We start from the raw sequence: 21,939 nt of genomic DNA, 5'->3' as shown, positions 1-21,939 counted from the left end.
CCAGCCTGAGAATAGTACAGTGACAAACTAGCCCAATTAAAGCATTTACTCAACATCTGCAAAAAAAGTCATCAATCTTCCTAATTGTGTTTAAGTAAAAACACCTGCACTGTCACAGACACACACGCGCACACATCGCACCAAACCTCACAGACTTAGAAGAAGATGACTTTATTAATCATGTGAGGGAGTGACAACACACACACACATGCTCAAGTGTTTTTTCTCTGCATTTTCAATGAAAACATTGAAAAATAAGATTTTCCCCAAAAGATTTGAATTCAAAAGGCAGAGGTAAAATGTCATGGGTGGATCCTGCTGTTCCCCTCCGAGGGGCAGCTAGAAGCGGTGGTCAGCCTAATCAAGGCAGCTGGGGGTCAAGTCCAAGTGCTCACCCCATGCCTGAGCCCCAAGTGGGAACTCCAACCAGGACCTTCTTGCTGTGAGGTGACAGTGCTAAGCACTGTGCCACCTTTACCAGTGTACTGTATATTCCTGCTACCCCCCCACCACCACCACCACCACCACTTGAGAGATTTTCAGGGGGGGCACCATTCTGTTACAGTAATGTAGTTATTCCGCTGTATTTGACAGTGATCGGCAAGTATAATATTGCTGACTGTCGGAGTTGAAATCCAGCCAGCACCCCAAACATGCAATTTTCAGCTCACCCTCACATTCTTTTGGAGTGTAAGGATGCATACAGCATACATTTTTATGGCACACCGCAGTTAACATACCACTAGAGGCATTGTTGGTTTTCTTATATTTTCATAAGAAGTGATTAAGACGCTGGAGAGACCATTTATTGTTTGCCTGCGCTTATAACAGTAAGCTTTTAATCCTTAGCGGTGTGCTCAATTTAGTAAAAGTGGGTGACAAATGCACTCATGCTGGGATATGTAGAAGCTATCAGCTGTTTGTTTTTCTCTGTTGAGATACTTAGTGACTTTGCAGCTTTTCTGTTGACAAAAATTGTTGAACCTTTCAGAAAATAGCAATACTCATACATATATCATGATATACAGTATGATTAAGGGAATATGGCCTCTGTGTCACCTCATATTTATACCCCTGTGAAACAGGAAGTCAAGGATTACTGCTTGAAAGTTCCTAAACACTCTGATCAACTTTGAAAAAGTTGAATATAAATGTAAAACATGCTTCAGATACGTTTTGTTCATAATAATTTGTTAGGGTGCCAATAATTCTTGATGAGCGATAATTTATTTACTTCAATTAAAGATAGGATTGTTCTCATGAACAATGAACATGAAATTAAGCTACTTCCCTAAAAGGTGAATTATTTTACAACTCTTTTTACTCATCTTTTCAGTGGAGATCTTCATTAAGTTGTTCTCTTACTTTAGGACTAGGCTTAATCCATGTCTGGGAAACTGGGCCAAAGGACACTGTACAGTATAAAGAAAACTGTGGCCCGATTTATTGAGTACTAGCCAGAGTCTAATTTATTTTTGGTGTATGTGAAATATTTACTGTATGCTCAGGGATGTGAATAATGCACTCTACTACTACTGAATCAACTGCATAATGGCTCTGCTTTTCTCCAGGGACATTGCGGCTCGAAACTGCCTCTTGACCTGCAAAGGACCTGGGAGAGTGGCCAAGATTGGAGACTTTGGGATGGCCAGGGACATTTACAGGTAAGGTCTCACCAAAAACAAAAATCTACTAGTGTATAACTTGTAGTACTTACAGTACTAGTCTACAGTCAGGCTCACTTTGTGTCAGTTAACCACCCAACCTGTTTCCATTCTAAATGTCTCCTAACCCAAGTTAGTTGTATGCTCCAAGTTATCCATGTGTGCACGAAACAGTGGTTTGGACCAATCAGCACACTATGAGGAACTATTGGCAGCTACATGCGTGGTTGAAGTTAGACCTTGATAGACAGATGGTTCATCCAATCACCCCCCAATATCTTTTAAAAGACCCTGCCTTTTTTCATACAGTTTCTATGGACGATTTCCCAGATGGTCATGTGTAACAAACCATCTGGCGAGTCAGGTTACCATACAATATTAGCTATTCTTTCTTGTATGTTTTGAGACACACACTCCTTTTTAAATCATCTCCTGTTGCGCATCATGCTTTTTTTCGAATCTACAGAACATTATTCAAATGCACAGGCAGTGAAATGAAACAGCGAAATGTCTAAAACGTTTAAAAACAAGACTGTTTCAACAGTCTCAGACAACTTTCAGCCATATTAACATGGTGGAAGATTATCCTTGCAAGATAGTTTTAATCACTGGTGAGAGGAAAGGAAGTTGGCTGCCATGCAACTCCTTAGGGATGACTGTTAGGATAGCTGGCTCTAATTGCAGCTGAAGATTTATCAGGTGCCATGCTGAGTGTTCTTGGTGCCTAGAATTTGTTTATTAGGGGGATCTTGTAATCTGACGTGCATTAGCCAGAATGTCAGTTCCTTTTTGCCTGGGAGATGTCGGTTTGAGTTTGGTCACTGGGGAGTTGAGTGACAAGGTAGGGAGACGACAAGCTTACTGTGTAAATCTTACCCCTAGAAGCAAGGGACTACACACACAATAACGTATGCTGGAAAACAAGCAGGTGTATGTATTCTTGACTGTAAGCAAGCCCTGACACCCTTGGAGGTCACAGACAAGTGAGCGACAACACACACAGGACTTGACTCACGTCCTTTCTGTCTTCATGGGTTCTTTTACGTCACCTTCAAACTCTTTATTTTCATCTCCTGTTGTCGGCCTCTTATTCATCCTCCTATCTCTTTCCTTTCTGTCCTCGTCACCCATGCTTCTCTAACTCACTCCCTCAAACTCCGACTTCCTCTCTTGGTCTCACCCACACACTTTCACACATCAGAATGAATGATTTGGCATTCCTGTACCCACGTTAAACCAACTTCATCTCTTTGACATGAGCAACTGCAAGTTAGCATACCTAGGTGTGTTACCTTAAAAAACCTTGCGAAGTGTACGAGTGGCTGTAGTAACGGCCCCCGGTACTTCATTCTCCTGCAGTGTCCCGTGGGATACGATCATAAGCCTTCTCCAAGTACATAACATTTGCCATCGCCGCTGTAGCCCTTCTGGCCTGACGGTACATTCAGGAGACCCCTGCTTCAGGAGACCCCTGGGCCATCCAAGTCCGGAAGGCCTCCTTCAACTTGACAGCTTGCTTCACCGCCACTATCCACCTGCGGGTCCTTAGGTTGCCGCGGCGACAGGCATCGATAACCGTCTGACCACAGCTCCTGACAGCTGCCATTACCACAAAATGAGTTCTTATATTATGAAGACATGAACTGTTAGGACAATATTACCACTTGCTTCAGTATATAAGCAGAGGCTCCTAAGGTCGTATCTCGGAATACCTCACAGACACGTTGAATCAAGCATCGTAAAAATTCTGGTCTCGCCAGTGAAAGCTGTAATGTAAAATGTGTCCTTTTTATAGGCCTCTCCTGCCTTTTGTCTTCAAACAGATCTCATCACACAGTCTGTTAAACAGTTTATGTGTGCTGTGTGATTGTCTGATTATGTGTGTGCCAATCCAGAGGCTCACCTTTGTGTCCTCAGAGTGGCTCATAGAGGGGTGTGTGTGTGTGTGTATTGTAGGTGCATGTCTTGCTGATCCACGGGGCTCATCAGTTCAGTTCAATCACCTTTATTGTCATTCAATTTCACTTTACAGTAAGATAAGAACGAAATTTCATTTCAGTAGGCTCAGGATAGTGCTGGGATGTGCTTACATAAATAGGTATATACACTATGTATCAAAACTATGTCTAAAATCTATATTACATATATTACAGCCAGTTATATGTATTAAGCTATGTATACAAATGCTCGTAAAATTATTTAAAAAAATGCTAACGAATTATATTTATATTACACAGTCCAGTGAAGCAGTCCTGTACGGGTGTGTGAGGGGAGATTATTATTTTAAGTTCAGCAGTCGCATGGCTTGTGGGATAAAGCTGTTGAAGAACCTGGTTGTTCTGCATTGAAGGCTGCGGAACCTCTTTCAGCAGTGAGAACAGTCCATGGTGCGGGTGTTGATATTGTGAGCCCCGTCAGACAGCGTTTCTTTGCAATATCCTGGATGGGAGGAAGTCAGGACCGAATGATTTTCTCCGCTGTCCTCACCACCCTCTGCAGGGACTTCCAGTCAGAGGCCAAACAGAGATGCAGTTGTTTAGTATGCTCTCTATAGTACCTCTGTAGAAGACGGTGAGAATCGGAGGGGGGAGGAGTGCTCTCTTCATCCGTCGCAGAAAGGGCATGCGCTGCTGAGCTCTCTTTACAAGAGCTCAGCAGCTCTTGTGCAAGAGTGTCTGTTATCTGTACCCCCAGGAACTTGGTGCTTCTGACTCTCTCTACTGCTGTGTCGTTGACGAGGAGTGGTGTATGACTGGGCTGGCTCCTCCTGAAGTCGACGATGATCTCCTTAGATTTGTCAACGTTCAGGGCCAGATTGTTGGTTTCGCACCAGTCCACCAGATGTCTCACCTCTTCTCTGTTGTCCGTGTCGTTGTCACCGCGGACTCGGGACACGGCCCTGAGGAGAGCCAGTGCTCAGGGAGATGACATTGAAGATGTTATTGCCCACCCGCACAGACTGGGTCTGTTGGTGAGGAAGTCAATCAGCCAGTTACATAGGGGGGTGCTGAAACCAAGGGGGGCCAGTTTGCTCACCAGATGCTGCGGGATGATGGTATTGAACGCTGAGCTGAAGTCCAGGAACAACATTCACACATGTGACTTCTTCCCTTCCAGGTGTTCTAAGCTCAGGTGGAGTGCAGAGGCAATGGCATCCTCTGTAGAGGGGGGGAGTCTGGAAACAATGTGGTCCTTTACCAGCCTCTCGAAGCACTTCATGATAATGGGGGTGAATGCTACTGCTCATTCCGTGCTTTGAGCGTTACACGTACCTCCCTGGTCATCCAGGCTTGTCTGTCTCCATGGTTTTCTCCTTGGTGTGGGTTGACCAGTGGAAACATGATGAATCAGGCAGAGGCAGTTATCAGCAGGCTGTCTTACAGCACGTCGCACATCAGATTACAAGCCTAGCATGAGAGTATAACTAGTTTAAACCAACTCTGTCCAGAGAGGAATCTATTTATTTTCTCTTCAAGATAAGGATATTTTTTAAATACTTTTTTCGGAAAGCCGCTTGTTTTGGTCTACTTTGACAGGATCAGCATTCTAATCGTCCAATAACAGTTTTAGATCGACCCGCAGTTTAAATGGGTAAATAGGACTGATGGAACCATAGGTTTGAAGGCTGTTTCCATGGCAATGCTGCTGTGAACTCTGGCCTTTCATCCATTCATATTTTTATGTATGTGCGTGTGTGGAGGGCTTGAGGTGGTGGGAGAGTATCCTCATCTATGTGTGCTGTCTCTCTCCTCATTTCATTCTCTTTGCCATTTTATCAACTCATCGCCTCGTCTCTGCTCGCTGTATCTCTTAATCTTCCATTCTCTTTCTCTCACGGTGCCTGATAAAAAGGAATATACACTGCAGTAGCAATCAGCCATGATATCAGTATACTGTCTTCAAGTGTTAACTTGCAACCTGTGAGAGCTTTGCACTGAGCTAATACTGTATACTGGGGAGAGAGTATGGTCTACACACTATGCAAACCTGATCCATTTGAAGAATGCCAAATAGCACCAAACTCCTAATGTGTGTGTCTGCAGAGCCAGCTACTACAGGAAGGGTGGGCGTGCCATGCTTCCCGTGAAGTGGATGCCACCTGAAGCCTTCATGGAAGGCATCTTCACATCCAAAACGGACACGTGGTGAGTGGTCTGCTGCGTAGTGAGCTCCCCCCCCCTCTCTCTCCTCCCTCATACATCTCTGGAAATAAGAACTAAAGTCCTTCTCTTTCTCCAAGGTCATTTGGTGTTCTGCTGTGGGAGATCTTCTCGCTGGGTTATATGCCCTACCCCAGTCGCAGCAACCAGGAAGTGTTGGAGTTTGTCACCAACGGTGGTAGGATGGATCCTCCCAAAAACTGCCCTGGACCTGTGTAAGTCAAATATATATATAACATTTGCTTATAGCCAAATGTGTCTAGACATTAGACTGTATAATGCATTCTATATTCTACATTCTTCAGACGCATTTGTCTGTTTAATAATGTATTAAATTATGTATAATTTATTAATTCATTAAGCTTTTTGACCTTTGTGTCTTTTAGCTTAAAAAAGACTGGCACAGTATGACATAGCCACTGTCTGTTTTTAAGTGAATGAAATTCCTGTACAGTGCTATGTGCTCCTTCAAAGAGGAAAACCCATGCATTGCCCCTATAGATAAATAGGTCAATATGTTGTTTGTATGCAGAAAAAAAAATGGAAGCATATAGGATTCTATCATGCATACACAAACACACTCACACCCATATAGCTTCAACTCATGAATAGCACACACATTTAACTCTGTGCTCTAATAATCCACTAGTCCCTATGTCTTCAAAAGCAGCCAGGTTATTCTTAAATATCGCCCCCTCAAATCCCAGGTCAGTTTTCCTTTTTGTGATCACACAATTTTTGGGGGAAAGGAATAAAAAAAAACTAATACAGCCCCCATGCAGTTCCATCAGGCTGAACAACAGCTTCGCAACAGGAGTGTTGTATTAGCCAAGCAAATAGCACGAAAGCAACAAGCCCAACAATTCAGCCAAGCAATTAAGAACAAGCTTGATTTGATAACGTCTCAATGGGTTGTCTCCAGATTTAATACTATATCAAAGCCATCTCTCAAAGGTAATCACTCAAACTGGCGGTTCATGTGGCATTTAAATCAGTCACCGATGTATGTATGTAGAAGAAATATTAAAAGACGTAGACAGCTTTTTGATGAAGTGCTTGAGTGGGTCTGTGTCTGGCAAGGCCTTACGAGAAATATCCTTTTGATTGGCTGTTTGTATTTGTGCAAGGGGTAAAGGGAGGGATATTTTCATTAGTTGTCCTTGTATTTTTGTCTCCCAGATACCGAATAATGACTCAGAGTTGGCAGCATCAACCTGAAGACAGGCCCAACTTCTCCACTATCTTGGAGAGGATTGACTACTGCTTACAGGTAGAGAAACACTGTGTCTATATTCACTCACTGGGTGCAATTGCCATTGTCAGTATACACATTATATAGACACATATCATTTATACTTGCTGTATGGGTCAAATATGAAATAAAAACTAATTTCAAGAAGAACATATTCTTATTATATTATACATTCATTTATATAAGGAATACATATTCATATTTAAGACATTTTTACCAAAATACTTTAATAGTGTTAAGCCTATCTTGGACATTTCAAGTTGAAATGACCGGAGATATATGACGTTCTGAACAGGATCCTGATGTGGTAAATGTCCCATTGCCTGTGGAGTATGGACCTGTACCTGAGGAGGAGGAGCGTGTGCCAATGCGGCCTGAGGACCCCACAGCCCCCTCACTTTTAGTGTCTGCGCAGATGCCCGATAAGGATGGACCCACGCCTCTCCCTTCCTACCCCTCCGAGGACACCCGGAGACCTGGCGACCCTCTCCTCCAACCCAGCCAGCCCGCAGAACCCAAGCCCCCAGCCCTGGCCCAACCCCAGTCCTACCCTCACCCACACCCACACCCACAAACATCCACCACTGCCACAGTAACCTCCACGGCAGCTTCAAAGATCCCCAGCCAGCCCGGCCCAGAGGGAGGCCACGTCAACCTGGCCTTCAGTGCACAGGGTCAACCCCCAGAGAAGGAGAGCCACAACGAGAAGCCCACCAACCTGTGGAACCCCACCTACGGCTCCTGGTTCCTCCAGCAGCAGCAGAGGAAGCAGCAGCAGCAGAGGCAGAGCGGGGTTGGTGGAGGAGGAGCACCAGCGGTGGGAGGGCTCAGCGGTGGCAGGGTTCCCGGAGAGGGGCAGGAGTACGTGGGGAGGACGGTGGCAGAGGCAGCGGGGGCCTTGGGGCTCCAGCACCAGCACAAGCAGTTCCAGCACCAATTCCAGCAGCAGCACCATCAGCTTCAGCAGCAGTTGCTCCACCACCAGCACCAGCAGCAGCAGGGTCTCTGCCGTCCGCTCTTACCTCCGCCCCCGCCCCCTTCAGTCGCCTCCAACGCTGACCCTTCCCCGCTGCTCCTCGATTCAGCCGCCCTACCACCGGTCCCTCTCTACAGACTACGCCGATTCCCATGTGGGAACATAGGCTATGGATACCAGGAGCAAGGCTTGCCCCTGGAGCCTTCCCACGGTGGCCCCAACCCCCCTCCTCCCCCTCCCCCTCCCCCGCCAGCCCCTGCCACCTCCTCCTCCTTAGGCTCTGCCCAGAGAGGGGTGCTGCCCACCTCTGTTTCTTTAAGCCGATCGGTTGTTTCAGAGGACAGCCGCCCGCTGCTGGTTACCATGGGAACGGTGCAGGATTCCAGGCTACCGAGAATGGAAGGGCACAACGCCACTGTGCTTTAGCCGTTCCGGATCCACAAGTATCCACTCTGAGACTGTGTTGAGAAACACTTGAGGAAAAATATGTTAAACACTGTGTCAGGAGAGTTCTAAACATTTGGACTCCCCTACTATCTACAGTACCAAGTTCCATGGTTTCTTCCACAGATTGAAGCAAACCATTTGTTACCTGGCCAAAGGGATATTGTAAGTCCTGTAGAACCCAATGAAAAGCTTGGCAAAAAAACCTGGAATCTACTAATGGATACTGGGAGCAAAGTTTATAATCCATCGGCTGGCTAATTGTTGTTTAACGGAAGATATGTATTTTTTTCTATGCTCGATGTAACCAAGTGACTGAAATATGGGGCTTGGGAATTTCCTTAAGTAGTTCAGAACGACTGGTTGAAAACATTCCATTTAGTAGCAGCAGTGTTTATTTGCGGATTAGCTATTGTGTGGCTTTACTTGTCCAAGCAGTCATTTATTTGGGAGGCATGTGTGGAACATAGGTGATTTCTGCCAAAACAGCAGTTTTCAGACATTCTTTGGACAGCAGTATGACTATAGCTTTGCTAACGTTTTACTGACTTTGTTTACATATTTTGCATCACACAATGCTTCTGTTCTTTTTTTGTGAATCAAAGCCTTGGTAAAGGACTATCAGAAACAATTTTGTAAGTAAACTTTTGAATCTGAAATGTGATTCAAGAAAAAAAAAAGTGTTTATTGATGTTTGCTTGCCTGCTTGTTTATTTATTTATTCATTTGTTTATTTATTATTTGAAAGAGGCTTTGTAAATTAATAATATATGTGCTTTTGAAACCAACCAAATGTTCATTTTGCTAATATGTGAGCATTTTTTGGCTCTGAAACTGTTCCCCCCCGTCTTGTCAACCTAAATTAAACTTGATGAACAATCAACAACAGGCTAGACTGGGTGGTAAACATGATGGCTGAAAAAGTTTAAATAGTTTATGCTTAAGTTGAGTGGTTAGGGAATTGGGCTATTAATCAGAAGGTTGCCGGTTCGATTCCGGCCCCGTCAAAATGAAGTTGTGTTCTTGGGCAAGGCACTTCAGCCTACTTACCTCGGGGGGAGTCCCTGTACTTACTCTAAGTCGCTCTGGATAAGAGTGTCTGCTAAATGACTAAATGTAAATGTAAGTTTGGCAATGTATTTGTCATTATGGTTGGGCACAGTCTGTGCAGATCAGTCACACAGAAACATGCCTATTCACATCCATGTTATTGTGACAAAATAACTCAAACTTTAAAAAAAGAATATATATATATATATATATATATATATATGATTATGATATATAAATAGCAAATAGCAACACTGCACTTCAGTCAAGAAGCACCGCCCTGTCGATACATGAAACATCCACTGTTAGCCGTCATGATAATGAACTGCACAAATGAAATCTACGGGCTTGGGGGTTGAGATTTGTACCTTCTGCAAGAGGTACAGTAGCCAGTAGTGTTAGAAGGAGGCGCTACTGTGTGTTTTTCATGAATGGGTAGATGGTGGGGAGTTACTGTGTGGCACATTTGGAGAATACTGCAAACTAAACATATACTGCAATTCAATGCCCTTTTTAGAAACGATTAGTTCATGGACTCTTAGACAATTGAAAGCGCTCTTTTACATTAAGAAGTTTGGGCATTTCGGCTGTGGGGCTTTTTTCAGTAACTCTTTCTTAATTCCTTATGTGTAAAATGTTTATCCAATTTCATCTCCCTCCCCCTGAGCCATCCCCTTTATTGGACATCGGTGAATAGGTCTTTATCCCAAACTGCTATTTTAAAATACTCAATGTTAATAAATTTGAAAATTTTATCTTTTCTATTTGAGAGAGACTGTTGTATAATATTAAGTATTCTTGAGTGAAACATTTGAATACAAATTGCTTGTGGTCCACAAATGAAACTAAGAACTATTTTGTGAGGTTCTTAATCCAGCTGTCATGAACCATTTTCACACATTTATGTGCACGGCATCTATACATGTTAGTGGTCAATGTCTGCTTTTATTTAAGGACATTTGTGGTTTTGAGTAAATTAAGTTGCAAGCTTAAAAATGTGTTCACAATGGCCTAAAACTGACCAGACAGAAACATTGTTTCTAGTAAATGTATTTCTCCATTTTCTCTACTCAACTTGAACCTAAAGCAGTAATAGGCCATAAGTTTTGAAGTAACATTTAATTCTTAAGATCTGATGTGAGATTCTAGTTTCAGTATCACGCCTGATGCAATAGAAAGATATATACTCTCACTTCAACTGTGGGTTCCAGAGAGTGACATGCTACTGTCCTTGCCTGCATCGCTGTGTTGGCATATTCTGTGTTTTTTTTAGCTCACTGTCCTTGAGTAAAAAATTTAAAAGAAATACCTGCACCTGTAAAATGTTGTAATTATGAAGTATTGTACTATGACTCTGGTAAAAGCTGTAAATTTGCCCTTCAGATGACATTTGCCAAAATGAATAAATTGCTATATAATAATGTTTGTGTGTTTATCACACAGGAAGGCATTGGGCTACATATGGCCCTCCTTTGGAATGAACGTGTTGCATCGGACAGGCTGGGACATTTTGATACTTTACTCTGAAATCTGGGCTTCCAGTTTCCGTTCAAAACAAGACATAAGTAGTGGCGCAAACAAAGCTATAGCATCAACATTGCTAATACCCCTTAGATTGAATTTGGCCCCAAGGCGTCATTTGTAATTGAACAGTGAAATGCAACAATTTCAAACAACTTCAAGAAATCTCCCTCTGAACAATTATAATACTGAACGATAGTAGAGGGATGTTGATCACCCACACAAATGAAGAGAAAAACAGTAAAGAAATTAGAATAGACTCTTTATTCATTATGTATTTTATAAATACTATTTTGAAACTACCTGCAAGTGTTCCATACTGACCCTCTCATTTTACACACAATTCCAAATGAACATATCGAAAATCAACACTGAAATGTATACAGGGTTCTTGCAGGTTTCAGTAAGTCATAAGGGCAATTACACCGTCTTGTAGAAAGTAACATTGCAGGAAACCTCTGTGGCTCAGTGGGTAAGCATGTGTACCATCAAGTATACTGCCAAACCCGTGGTGTAGTGGGTTGAGAACAAGGGCCTACACAACAATGACCTGGGTTCAAAACTAGCACAGAGCATAGTGCCAAACACATCCGTGGGCCCAGATCCCTTTAACCGCAGCGCACCCCCCGACTGTCCAGATCCCCTCTCCCAACTGTCTCTGTCCAGATCCCCTCTCCCAACTGTACCAGGTACCCAACTGTCCCACCAGGAAAGGCTCAACCAAGAGTCCAAAAATAAATATACTTTTTATCAGTTTTATAATTTTTTAGTTTTTAAGTCCAAGAGCAAAAATTGAGCTGTAAGAAGATCCTTCAGCCAGATTTGAACACATGACCCCTCCCACAGTAGCCCACATCCTTAACCACTGAACTATCAGGGATCATAACAATCTCTACTCAACATTTAAATTTGACATTGAACTATCTAGTATCAACCTGCAGAGTTGGGGTGTCAGAAAAACTAAAGGAAGCAGGGCTCCCCTGTCAGCTCACTGGGTTAGTGTGCGTGCTCTTTCAGACATGCTGGGGCAGTACCGCAACAGCCTGGGTTCAAAACCAAATTTTAAATTGTTTATTTTAACTTAAAAGTTACATTGTGGTCATGTGAGATGTGGGACTTCACCTTCACAGTTTCATAAATATTGTCTCTCTCCTCTCCACCAAACGCTTGTTAATGTCAGGAAGATTCTCTTTAGTTTAGTTTGGTTAAAAACAGAGTGCGAATTATACAATGATAATCGGGGGTTCAGAATTGGGGGTAAAGTTCAGAATTTTCGACTTTTTAAGTCCCCGCGGGAACCCTGGTACAGTACCAGGGGCAAACAACTTTTCCTACCCATCTTGCCAGTGCAACTTGGGATCACTTTTACTGCACAAGAGATCAGCTTGGATGTGTATCATATCGAATATGGAGACTGCTCACGATGACATCACCGGTATGGCCATCTTAGAAATACCTGTCACAGGAGTGACCATAAATAATGTCATGGCATTGACTGCTACAGAAATTGGTTTCTGAGATGCTCCACATTTAGAGATAGTGATAGATTTTACGTTTAGAACCTTCAGTTTTTCATCTCAACACCTCTTGGCGGATAATTCAAACAACCTTGGGCCTGGCTTCCTGCCTTTCAATTGCAGTCTTAAGACAATTGATCAACATTGCATTGGCTATTCAGCTTGAGTTTCTGGACGACTGTTGCGGTTAGTCCCCTCTAATTGGCTGGCATATGCAGCTTTTGTTGAATAGGGTGTTACACATACCACCCCCCCCCCCCCCCCCACCACATATCTGATCAATTCCTTGTTTTTCAGTGATTTGCCCAGACAGAAGTTAAAAGAAAACTTGTGGTGTTTAGGCGGGCTGCCATACGCTATCTTAAGTAAACACACTTTCATAAAGTTTTTAATAGACCATTGTAAATTATAGTAAATAGACAATGTGATTAGCCAGTATTGCTAGCAGATTTTAATGATAATTGATGTTTTGATATAATTAATCGCTGTCATGTTGTATCACATCTCGGGTACCATGGCACAACAGGCATTACTCAATCTACCTACACCCCTGTAAAGAGTTATGACAAACATGCATCAGGGCACGATGTTACAGTATAGCACCAGCATGTTTATTTATTTATTTTTGGAAGTCACTAAATGTACAAGTATGACGAGCCAAAGCATGTATTTTTGCTGAGGCACCAAAGTGCTTCATCAGTGACCAAGAACTCGCCTCATAAAAGCAAATGGAAGTAATCTTGGTTCAGTGAGAAAGTGAGACCTAATAAGCTCAGGGAACTGTGAGAATAGCAGATGTGTATCAGTTTATCTTCATCATCTCCTCCACTTCTACCCATCTCTAAGAAAATACAGTGCATCGGACCGAAATCAGAGCACACTTTGTACAGTAGTGCAGTTTATTTAGTGTCTTACAAAGATTTGATTAAAAAAGTTTGGTTCCTGCCCTGCCAAAACAAGATATATTTGTCAGCGAACCATCAAAGTGCTTCTTCTGCTTCCAAACTATGGTCGATGCCAAATCTAGAGGCCTAAACGATTCATTCAAGTGCACACGTCAATGAGAACAGTTAAAACTAGAAAAGAGGAGTGAAAAAAAAGAGTTGATGTGTAGTTAGTGTAGGCTGTAAGCACATCAACTTAACTGAACCGTATTGTCAAGTCACAACTCTCAAGTCTATCAAGTCTCTAGATGGGAAAGTATCTATTAGGACATTACAGAAATGCAAAAAAAAACAAAAAACAAAACCTTCCATCCACCCTGTATCCGATCTGCCTGAAGTGCCATGGCTCTCAGCTGTTCTGGTCCACCAGACGCGCCCCGTTGATGCCGCGGTAGGTCACCCGGCTGGGCCGCACGAGGACCCCGTGCCCAGGCCGGCAGCTGAAGTAGCGTCGCCCTCCCACCGAGCCGTCGTTCTTCCCCTTGGAGCCCCGCAGCTCCAGGCCCAGCCACAGGCCCGGGGCGAAGTCGGCAGCTCCCAGGTAACGGATGAGTGCCATCTCGTTGGCGCTGGTCAGCAAGACCTGCATCCCGAGGTGGAGGCGGACGCCGCTATCGGAGCCCGTGGAGGAGCCGGTGGTGGAGAAGGCGGCACTGCCGGAGCCCTTGATGCTCCCCACAGCACCCCAGCCGCTACCACTCAGGGTGCTCCAACGCCGACGGTGGGGTTTGGACAATGTCCTAGGAGGGGAACACACAGTGAGCTAGAGAATGAGAGAGACAAGGAAAGTCTGTGTACAAGATACAAACGGAAAAGTACAATTGCAGCCGAGTAGAAATGTGGAAAAAATGGCGGTGGGCAGGAGAAGACATGAAGAAAAAAAGTCACAAGAATGTATGTGGGGTATGTGGCAAGAGAGAACGAGGACCGAGAGATTGGGTGGCAGAAAATGTTTTGAACGAGAGAGAAAATGAGACTGAACAAGCACAGGAAAAGAGTGGGGGGTGGGGGTGGGTCTTGGGGAAGGGGGTACCCATATTGGACTCCTTTCATCCTCATTATAACCACTATCATGTGTTGGCAACTCTCCAAAATGGTTATTTTGCTGACTAATACCGCTGGTTCTTATCAGTATTGATTTTACCCCCAGCCTAGGGATTAGGACAAAGCTGAAAAGTATTGGGTAGGAGATGTGTGAGGAGGGATGTGAAGAATAATAATGAGGGGGGAAAAGTGAAAGGAGGGGAGGGGTGGGCACCTGTTTACAGGGTTCTTCTTGTGTGGCTCCTTCTGTGTGGCAATAGCTGACGACGTGCTGAAACTGCGACGGATATCTGAGTGACAGGAAGACAAATGTTGAGGTAAAATCCAAAATAAACCCACAAATGAGGGGTGTTGACACGCAAGAAACACATAACAGACACCCAGAACTGAGCGCTTTCACACAGTTTCAGATGACAACTTATACCCTGTCCCATGTTTTTTTCTTTTTTTTTCTACTTCAACTCACCAGTGAAGGGCTTGTTGAGCCGAGAAGAAGACAGCTCAGACAGGCAGTCAACAGAACCATGGATTCTGTGTGTGAGACATGAGAAAAGATAACGTTACAGCGAATCAAAGTCTTTTAGCCGACAAGACATGGTGTCTGCAGCAACACTCCCTCACAAAAATATGAAAACGGCCCGTGGAAAAGCCCAGAGACATGGTCAAGAGTCAAAAGTTGGGGTTAATCCAATTTCACCTGCAGATTGTTCATCATTCCGAATGAATAAAAATGTCGCTTTTGAAATAGAGAGGAGGTTCTCATTTAAGAAGGCATTTTCTCCTCCAATTAACTGACTGATTGGCAACGTATTTCCAAAACTTCTCAAGCTAAGTGAATTGAAATGGAGTTGAACCTGACCCAGAACCGAAAGGCACTCCTTCCTTTCCCGTGAACTTACTGTGGGTGAAAAAGGGTATTAAATTAATAAATAAATAAATAATTAATTTTTAAAAAAAGGTAAAGAGTGAAATCAAATAAAACTGCAACAGCCCTGCTTAAAGTACCTGTCCAACATGGATGTTTGTCTAAGCTGCTGTGTGCCTGTGATAATGGTTTGAGCTTCGAAAGCCATTACGATGGAGGCAGGCAAGTTTAGAGAAATGAGGACCAAAAACCCATATCTTGTTTGCAAGAAGGGGGTGGCATTGGGGGGAGTAAAAAAAAAAAGGGGTGGGTGGGTGCTAGAGGAGGCAGCAGAGGGAGAAAACCCCCAAAACAGAAAATGATAATACAATTTCCCAGGCTGTTTGTTTTCTTGATGGATCCTGATAGCTGTTGACAACTGCAGAAAAGAGGGAGAATAGATGGCCGGAAAAAGCCTCTCCGCTTCGTAGAAAGTGGTGTGTGTGTGTGTGTGAGAGAGATAGAGAGAGAGCATTCATTCATTAGGGAGAGGATTGCTTGGCACAGCCTACTTCTTGGCCCCTGGGTTAATTAGAAAAAAGCAAGAGGGATGGGAGAGAGAAAAATGAAGGCCAGTCCTTCATCTGTCTCCTCTTATCACAGAGCAAATGGGGGGGGGGGGGGAGACAATATGGAAGGACAGGGCAGTTTGGTGAGCCTACATTGTTCGACATTATCATAAATAAATATGCTACTGGCTTGTCACTGGCCCTAGGCAAGCATGCTTATGAAGTTCCTCAGGTGGAGGGTTGTGTTATAGACCCTCGCTGCTCCCAGTCCTCCCAGCCTCTGTCTGCTTGTTGTAAATGGGGAATGACATCACAACAACAAAACACTCTACCCCGTCCGTCTTGACTCCTGTTCTTCCTCGTTAGCTGCTGAATATGAATGCTTCCATCTACTTTCCCATATCTCAAGGATTAAGAGATATCTACTAATAAGCGTTTCCGCAGCTTTGCACCGCTGTCGAGTCAACACTTTGTTCACGTGATGCCGTGCGGAATGAACCCCTCTGATCTATCGGAATTATAAAATAGGTTTTGTAGAATAGAGAAATAACAGCACGTGGCAGGCTGGAAACGCATCCAACCTTTGCATATTGTCAGTTTAAAAGACACTGTTTATGATGCACAGGTGCACCACAAAACCAACTGCCTTTTGTGAAACGAGGAAAGTGACGTATTGCAACACGTGAATGGGTGCACATTTTTATCAGAGGGTAATGGAACTCCCCATAAGGATCAACAGCTCATTCTTCCGGGGAGAGGGAGACAGGAGGTTGGAAGATTGGAGGGCAGAGGTTGTTGAAAAGGAGGAAACCCTGACCCCGCTAAAGAGAAAGCCAGAGAAAGCCAGCCTCCAGAACGAAGGAGGTACTGGAGCACACAGACCATGTTTAATCCTCTCTCCGTCTGTCTGTCTCCCCTCTCTCTCCCCCCTACCACCACCCCCACCACTCAGACCGGGAAAGCTATTTTCTTGATTACCTTTTTTCTTCTTTTCAAAATAAAAGGTTTTGTTACGTTTTGTGTCCCCGCAAGCCTGCCTTTCCGGTGGTCTGTTCCATCTGCCACTCCTTCCCCCTCCTACCCCAGGCGTGACACAGGCCAGAGTGGTGGAAACCGCCATGTGCACTTCATTTCCAAACACGGCACCATCCTGTCTGCATATTCTCTCTCCATTGGCAAGTGACATACTATGCACTTTTTTTATTTTTTTTATTTGATATTGCCAGTTCAAAAGAAAAGTCTGCATGATTGCTAGCTCCCCTTGGGAAGCCTACCCACCTCTGTACACGTGAGGGAGGAGCGAAGACGCCGTGCTTGGGTGGGCAGCTGAAGTAGCGCACACCTCCAACCGAGCCGTCATTCTTCCCGCTGGGCTTGTCCAGCTCGACCCCCAGCCAGAACCCTGAGGGATGGGAGGATGGACAGGTGGGAGGATGGACAGATGGGAGGATGGACAGACAGTCAAAAGCTGGCCTGAGCCAGAACATGTGCTGTGGGAGTGCAGTGTGGATGGGAGGGATGGGACGGCATGGGCCACCTCAAATCTTCTAAATCTGTTTTCAGTTGCTCTTCTACATTTCTACGGAAGCCCCGAAGGGTATATTGAATTTTGAAGAGCGCAGACAAAAGTAAGCTGTAAGTCGTTCAAACGGGTCGTTCTGATGATGCATCACATTTGGACCGAGGGTTTGAACGTTCCGTTTGAACGAGATAAGAAGTTGTCCTAGCGACTTCGTTAATTATTGGAAAAAAAATGAAGAATTGTACCCATGCAAGCTAGTTTTTAATTGTAAGTGTCAAATGATCAAAACAAGCTGTTCAATACATTTCAAGTTTGCCTCACCCCGTCCAATTAATTTCAGCATTGTGGTTTACAAGTGCATGCGTGTGAACAGAGCGAGCCAAGACATTCATAATGTCAGCGGAGAGAATTTTAGGACATGGAAACAATACTGCCTCATTGTTCTCCAGCCTACTTCAATGTGCCCACATGAAACCCAGTGTCTCCCGTGTAGACAGATGTAACTGTCACTGAGTTGTATTCAGTGGGGACTACATGACTAATTGACATGGCTCCATGGCTTGTCCTGCCACCGGCTGAAGAGACAGGTAGAGTAGGGAGGAGCTGTCCCAGCACCCGCCCAGAGAGAGGAGGACTAATGGTGTAGGCGAGCGCACCAGTAACTCCTCCCTGGTCGCTGTGAGAGGGTGTGGCAGGCCTCCGTAGGCTCCCTGATTGGCCCCTCGTATTTTATTCATGTAGACTTACATTTCCCATATGGCTGTCATTTTGGTGTATTATTTGACCACAAATACATGTGAGCATGCCCATTACTGATGTGCATTTGAAAAGTAGCTTGTACGAGGGAATTTCTTTGGGTTATTTTCAACGAATTAACTTACAAGTCACTTTATATTTTTTGTTCTTAAAAAAATTCACAAACAATATCCGCTTGCCAAATAAGACTAACGACATTGCATGGAACACGCTACAGTGTACACCATCTCCTTGGCGCTTTGGAACTCACTTGGTCATTGTACAATAATTCCATTCAGTTACACTCCATAGACCATCTTACCATCCCATCTGTATGGCTGCTATACAACTACAGCCAGTTATATAAAACATAAAAAATAAGAAATCCATGCCTTCCCCCTGAATATAAGATGTGAGATTGTCATAGACACAGTTACGGGAAAGACGGAACGTTTACAATGCAAGCGATTCTTTTCTACTATGGTTTTCACCTTGAAAATGAAAACATATTAGAGATTTTTCCCCCCTGCGGTTATTCAATGGCTTTTCAGAGGACTGCTGGGCTTGAGGATCTTAACAGAAGAGCCACAATGTGAAGCTTAGCTCCGAAGACGGCTGTGGAATGCAGGGTGTCGCTCTCTCTCTCCCATGGGCAGCAATGTGCACGCACTGGATATTAGGAATGATGTATTCTTTTAGCAGATGCTTCCATCCAAAGTGACATACACCATAGGGAACATTTGACCCTGCAACCTCTTGACCTGCAGTCAAATGCTCTGATCACACGTGCAATACCCTCCCCCCCTGACTGGAAGGCACACACGACTCAAAGGGCACACAAGATACAGTGTCCAGAATGCATTAGTACTCAAATCACTCGAGGCCTGCTTTGACTGGGATTACTCATCAATAGTGCACAGACTATAACATGGGGACAAAGCTCATTGTAAGCACAGGAAAAAGTGGTGAATGATTCCCAATGGATTGCTCATTTATGAACACTAATACTAGACACACGTTCATGGGTCATTGAGATGAAGGAGCATATTGAGCATGCACATCGAACCGAATGTCTCAGGGTCAACACTCTTGAGCATTCAAGTCCAACCTTTAATCTCTCAAACCCTGCTGCAAAATTTGCTTAACCTCAAGTGGCCATGATGTACTTGTGTTGGACCTTTGTACTTGTGTTGGACCTTTGTTCAGTTAAACACATTGAACGTGACTCGTGAACCGATAGTGCCCCTTGCCTTTTAGTGCAACATCATTGGGTAAAGCCTTTAACTTCAATGACGTGTTTGGTGTTTAGATGTGAACTGTTTGATTTTGACTATACATGCAAGTGTGCAAGCTCCGTCTAACCGCCGAACGTTTATACGTCACACTTGATAACGGTTGTTAGTGTTTTGCGTCTATATAAAGAACAACTTAATAACACACGTAAAAAGAAACATTGTACCTTTCGTAACATTGCACCATTAATACCTACACTCAGTACTAACAATTACACACTGAACACAGCATGTTATGGTGGAAGAGTCAGGTGGGTGAGCGGTTAGGGAATCGGGCTAGTAATCAGAAGGTTGCTGGTTCGATCCCCGGTTCTGCCAAATGACGTTGTGTCCTTGGGCAAGGCACTTCACCCTACTTGCCTCGGGGGAATGTCCCTGTACTTACTGTAAGTGTAAGTCGCTCTGGATAAGAGCGTCTGCTAAATGACAAAATGTAAAATGTAAATGTAATGTTATGATAAATGAGGCCTTGGACATGTCGTAAGAAGGGTTAGGGTTCATGTTCTTCACTCACCTGGAGCGAAGCTGGTCTTGCCGTAGAATCGGACCACGCCGGTCCTCTGGCCCACCACCAGCACACGCTCCCCCAGACGCACCTCGGGACCCTCGCACACCGAGCTGCCCACCGAGGGGGTCCGGCTCCGCGACACTGGGACAGGGAAGAGGCGAGCAGGGGTTTTACTCTTTTAAGCTCCATGAAACTTTTATAGAACCGAACGTGCCATTCAATCAGATTACCTTTTCCACCTACACATATTCCTTATTATTTACAGTGTATCATTTAGAACGTAAATGTCACTGGTGGATATTGCTGCAGTTTCATGTGGCTTGTTGAAGTTAATTACTTTCTTTTCCAATGCTGTTAGCAACTGCAGACTACGTAGGTGGTCTGCCTTCAGATTGTGACAGTTGGCGTGGAGCGTAGACAGAAGAGAAACCGGAATAGATGAGCCGATTGGCGACTAATTTGAGATGCTTACCATTAAGCACACGTGTGACTGAAAACTAGTAAGTGATCGGGGACGCAGCCGACGTACCTAGGAAGGTGGTGCCAGGGGCCAGGTGAGGCGGAGGAGGGGTGACCCTGGAGCTGGGCGGGAGCCGTTCCCTCCGCTGCCTTGCGGGGGGTCTTTGCCGCGGCGCTGGACAAGGTCGCGTGCCGTGGCCGTGCCGCGAGTCAAGCGAGGAGGAGGAGGAGGACAGGGAGCGGGAGAGAGCACCTGGGGGGAAAAACGTTTTGTTGGGGGGGAAGTCACAAACATCAGCCAATACCTGAGGGAAAAAATATCAATAAAATCTCTAACTACGGATCAAGACCTCGAGGGGTTGTGTCTGAAATCCGTCAGACACAAACTATCGATCACACACTGCGGCGACCTATGGAAGTTCAGACGGAGGGGGGGCATTTAGTTTTCCACAGCAGTGGATCTCTCTCTCGCCCAGACACAGGAGCAGACTGCAGCATGCGCTCGCCATTGTGACACTCCTCCAAACACCCACCTGAGCTCACTCCTTCAGCAGACTCGCACTGACACTCGTGGTGGCTGGTGCACACTCAGGAGAGGGAGTGGACTGCTACAGCACACTGCTGTCCCCAACGTGGCTCGTCTGAACCCCTTCTCCTTGTTTTACTGACTTGAAGGAAAGGGGGACGTGCTGTGTTATCGGTTTGGATCTCAAGAGTCTATTCGAAGACGAGACCTCATTAGGCTTCAACTTTCAGACCTTCAAAGTCCAGAAGCTCCATAATTGCTTGACTAAGAGAGGGTAATTTATTAAAATTCGAGCCAAAATGATTTGATGAGTGGAGGGTTTTGAGTTAAACACACATACAGTATATGGATCTAGACTCATACTTAATAAGTATCATAATTATAATGGGAGACCAGCAGATGTTTTGGGTGTATTGGGTGGCAGCTGTTGATTCTGATTCTAAATTAAGTGACATGGATCCGGTCTTATTAAAGTGCTAACTGAAATTCTGCGGTGACACTTACAGTAGTGACATTAGGAAGTTACTTTGCTAGCTTGTCTCTCAAAACATAGGAACTCAGGTAACCAACATAGGCAAACCAGTACACCAAATCCCATTGTCCAAACATGCCTTTAAATGGAACATATCAACATTATAAGATGCAGGTAGCTCAGACAAGCTTAGTCCAGACATTGGTTCCTGGAGCACCACATCCCATCACCACTGTCAGCATCAAATCGGATCAAAACCTAGTTAGCTATAACTGCAGTTCCTGTCACGGCCTCAGGGGGGTTGTGAGTGCCCTCCTCCAAACCTGCACAGGAATTATTATTTTTAATGGAAATGGACAAATATATAACATTGAAAGAAAGGAGGTCAATGCAGACAAGAGAAAAGCCTAAACCAAAACTCAAATGAAAGAAACGGCAAA

At 44.5% G+C, this 21,939-nt stretch overlaps 2 protein-coding genes across 5 annotated transcripts in view; one reads left to right on the top strand and one right to left on the bottom strand.

Moving 5' to 3' along the window:
• Nucleotides 1-10,952, top strand: part of alk (ALK receptor tyrosine kinase) — a 222,980-nt gene extending 212,028 nt beyond the window's left edge. Inside the window, exons 25-29 of the mRNA XM_062469533.1 lie at nt 1,572-1,664; nt 5,708-5,809; nt 5,905-6,039; nt 7,004-7,094; nt 7,372-10,952. Of these exons, the coding sequence (XP_062325517.1) occupies nt 1,572-1,664; nt 5,708-5,809; nt 5,905-6,039; nt 7,004-7,094; nt 7,372-8,478 (1,528 nt within the window). The 3' untranslated portion in view covers nt 8,479-10,952. The remainder of the gene's footprint in view (nt 1-1,571; nt 1,665-5,707; nt 5,810-5,904; nt 6,040-7,003; nt 7,095-7,371) is intronic.
• A 356-nt stretch (nt 10,953-11,308) lies between these two features.
• Nucleotides 11,309-21,939, bottom strand: part of LOC134026345 (CAP-Gly domain-containing linker protein 4-like) — a 28,785-nt gene continuing 18,154 nt past the window's right edge. For all 4 annotated transcript variants that reach the window (XM_062469015.1, XM_062469013.1, XM_062469014.1 and 1 more), the window contains 6 exons: nt 20,572-20,754; nt 20,049-20,183; nt 17,264-17,387; nt 15,039-15,103; nt 14,787-14,862; nt 11,309-14,268 (listed from right to left, as the gene is read on the bottom strand). In XM_062469015.1, coding sequence (XP_062324999.1) covers nt 13,878-14,268; nt 14,787-14,862; nt 15,039-15,103; nt 17,264-17,387; nt 20,049-20,183; nt 20,572-20,754 — 974 coding nt within the window. In that variant the 3' untranslated portion in view covers nt 11,309-13,877. The remainder of the gene's footprint in view (nt 14,269-14,786; nt 14,863-15,038; nt 15,104-17,263; nt 17,388-20,048; nt 20,184-20,571; nt 20,755-21,939) is intronic.

Source organism: Osmerus eperlanus, chromosome 9, assembly GCF_963692335.1.
Source record: "Osmerus eperlanus chromosome 9, fOsmEpe2.1, whole genome shotgun sequence".
NCBI classification, from domain to species: Eukaryota; Metazoa; Chordata; class Actinopteri; order Osmeriformes; family Osmeridae; genus Osmerus; species Osmerus eperlanus.
The sequence above is the reverse complement of the archived record's forward strand: the minus strand, read 5'-3'. Positions and strand labels throughout refer to the sequence as shown.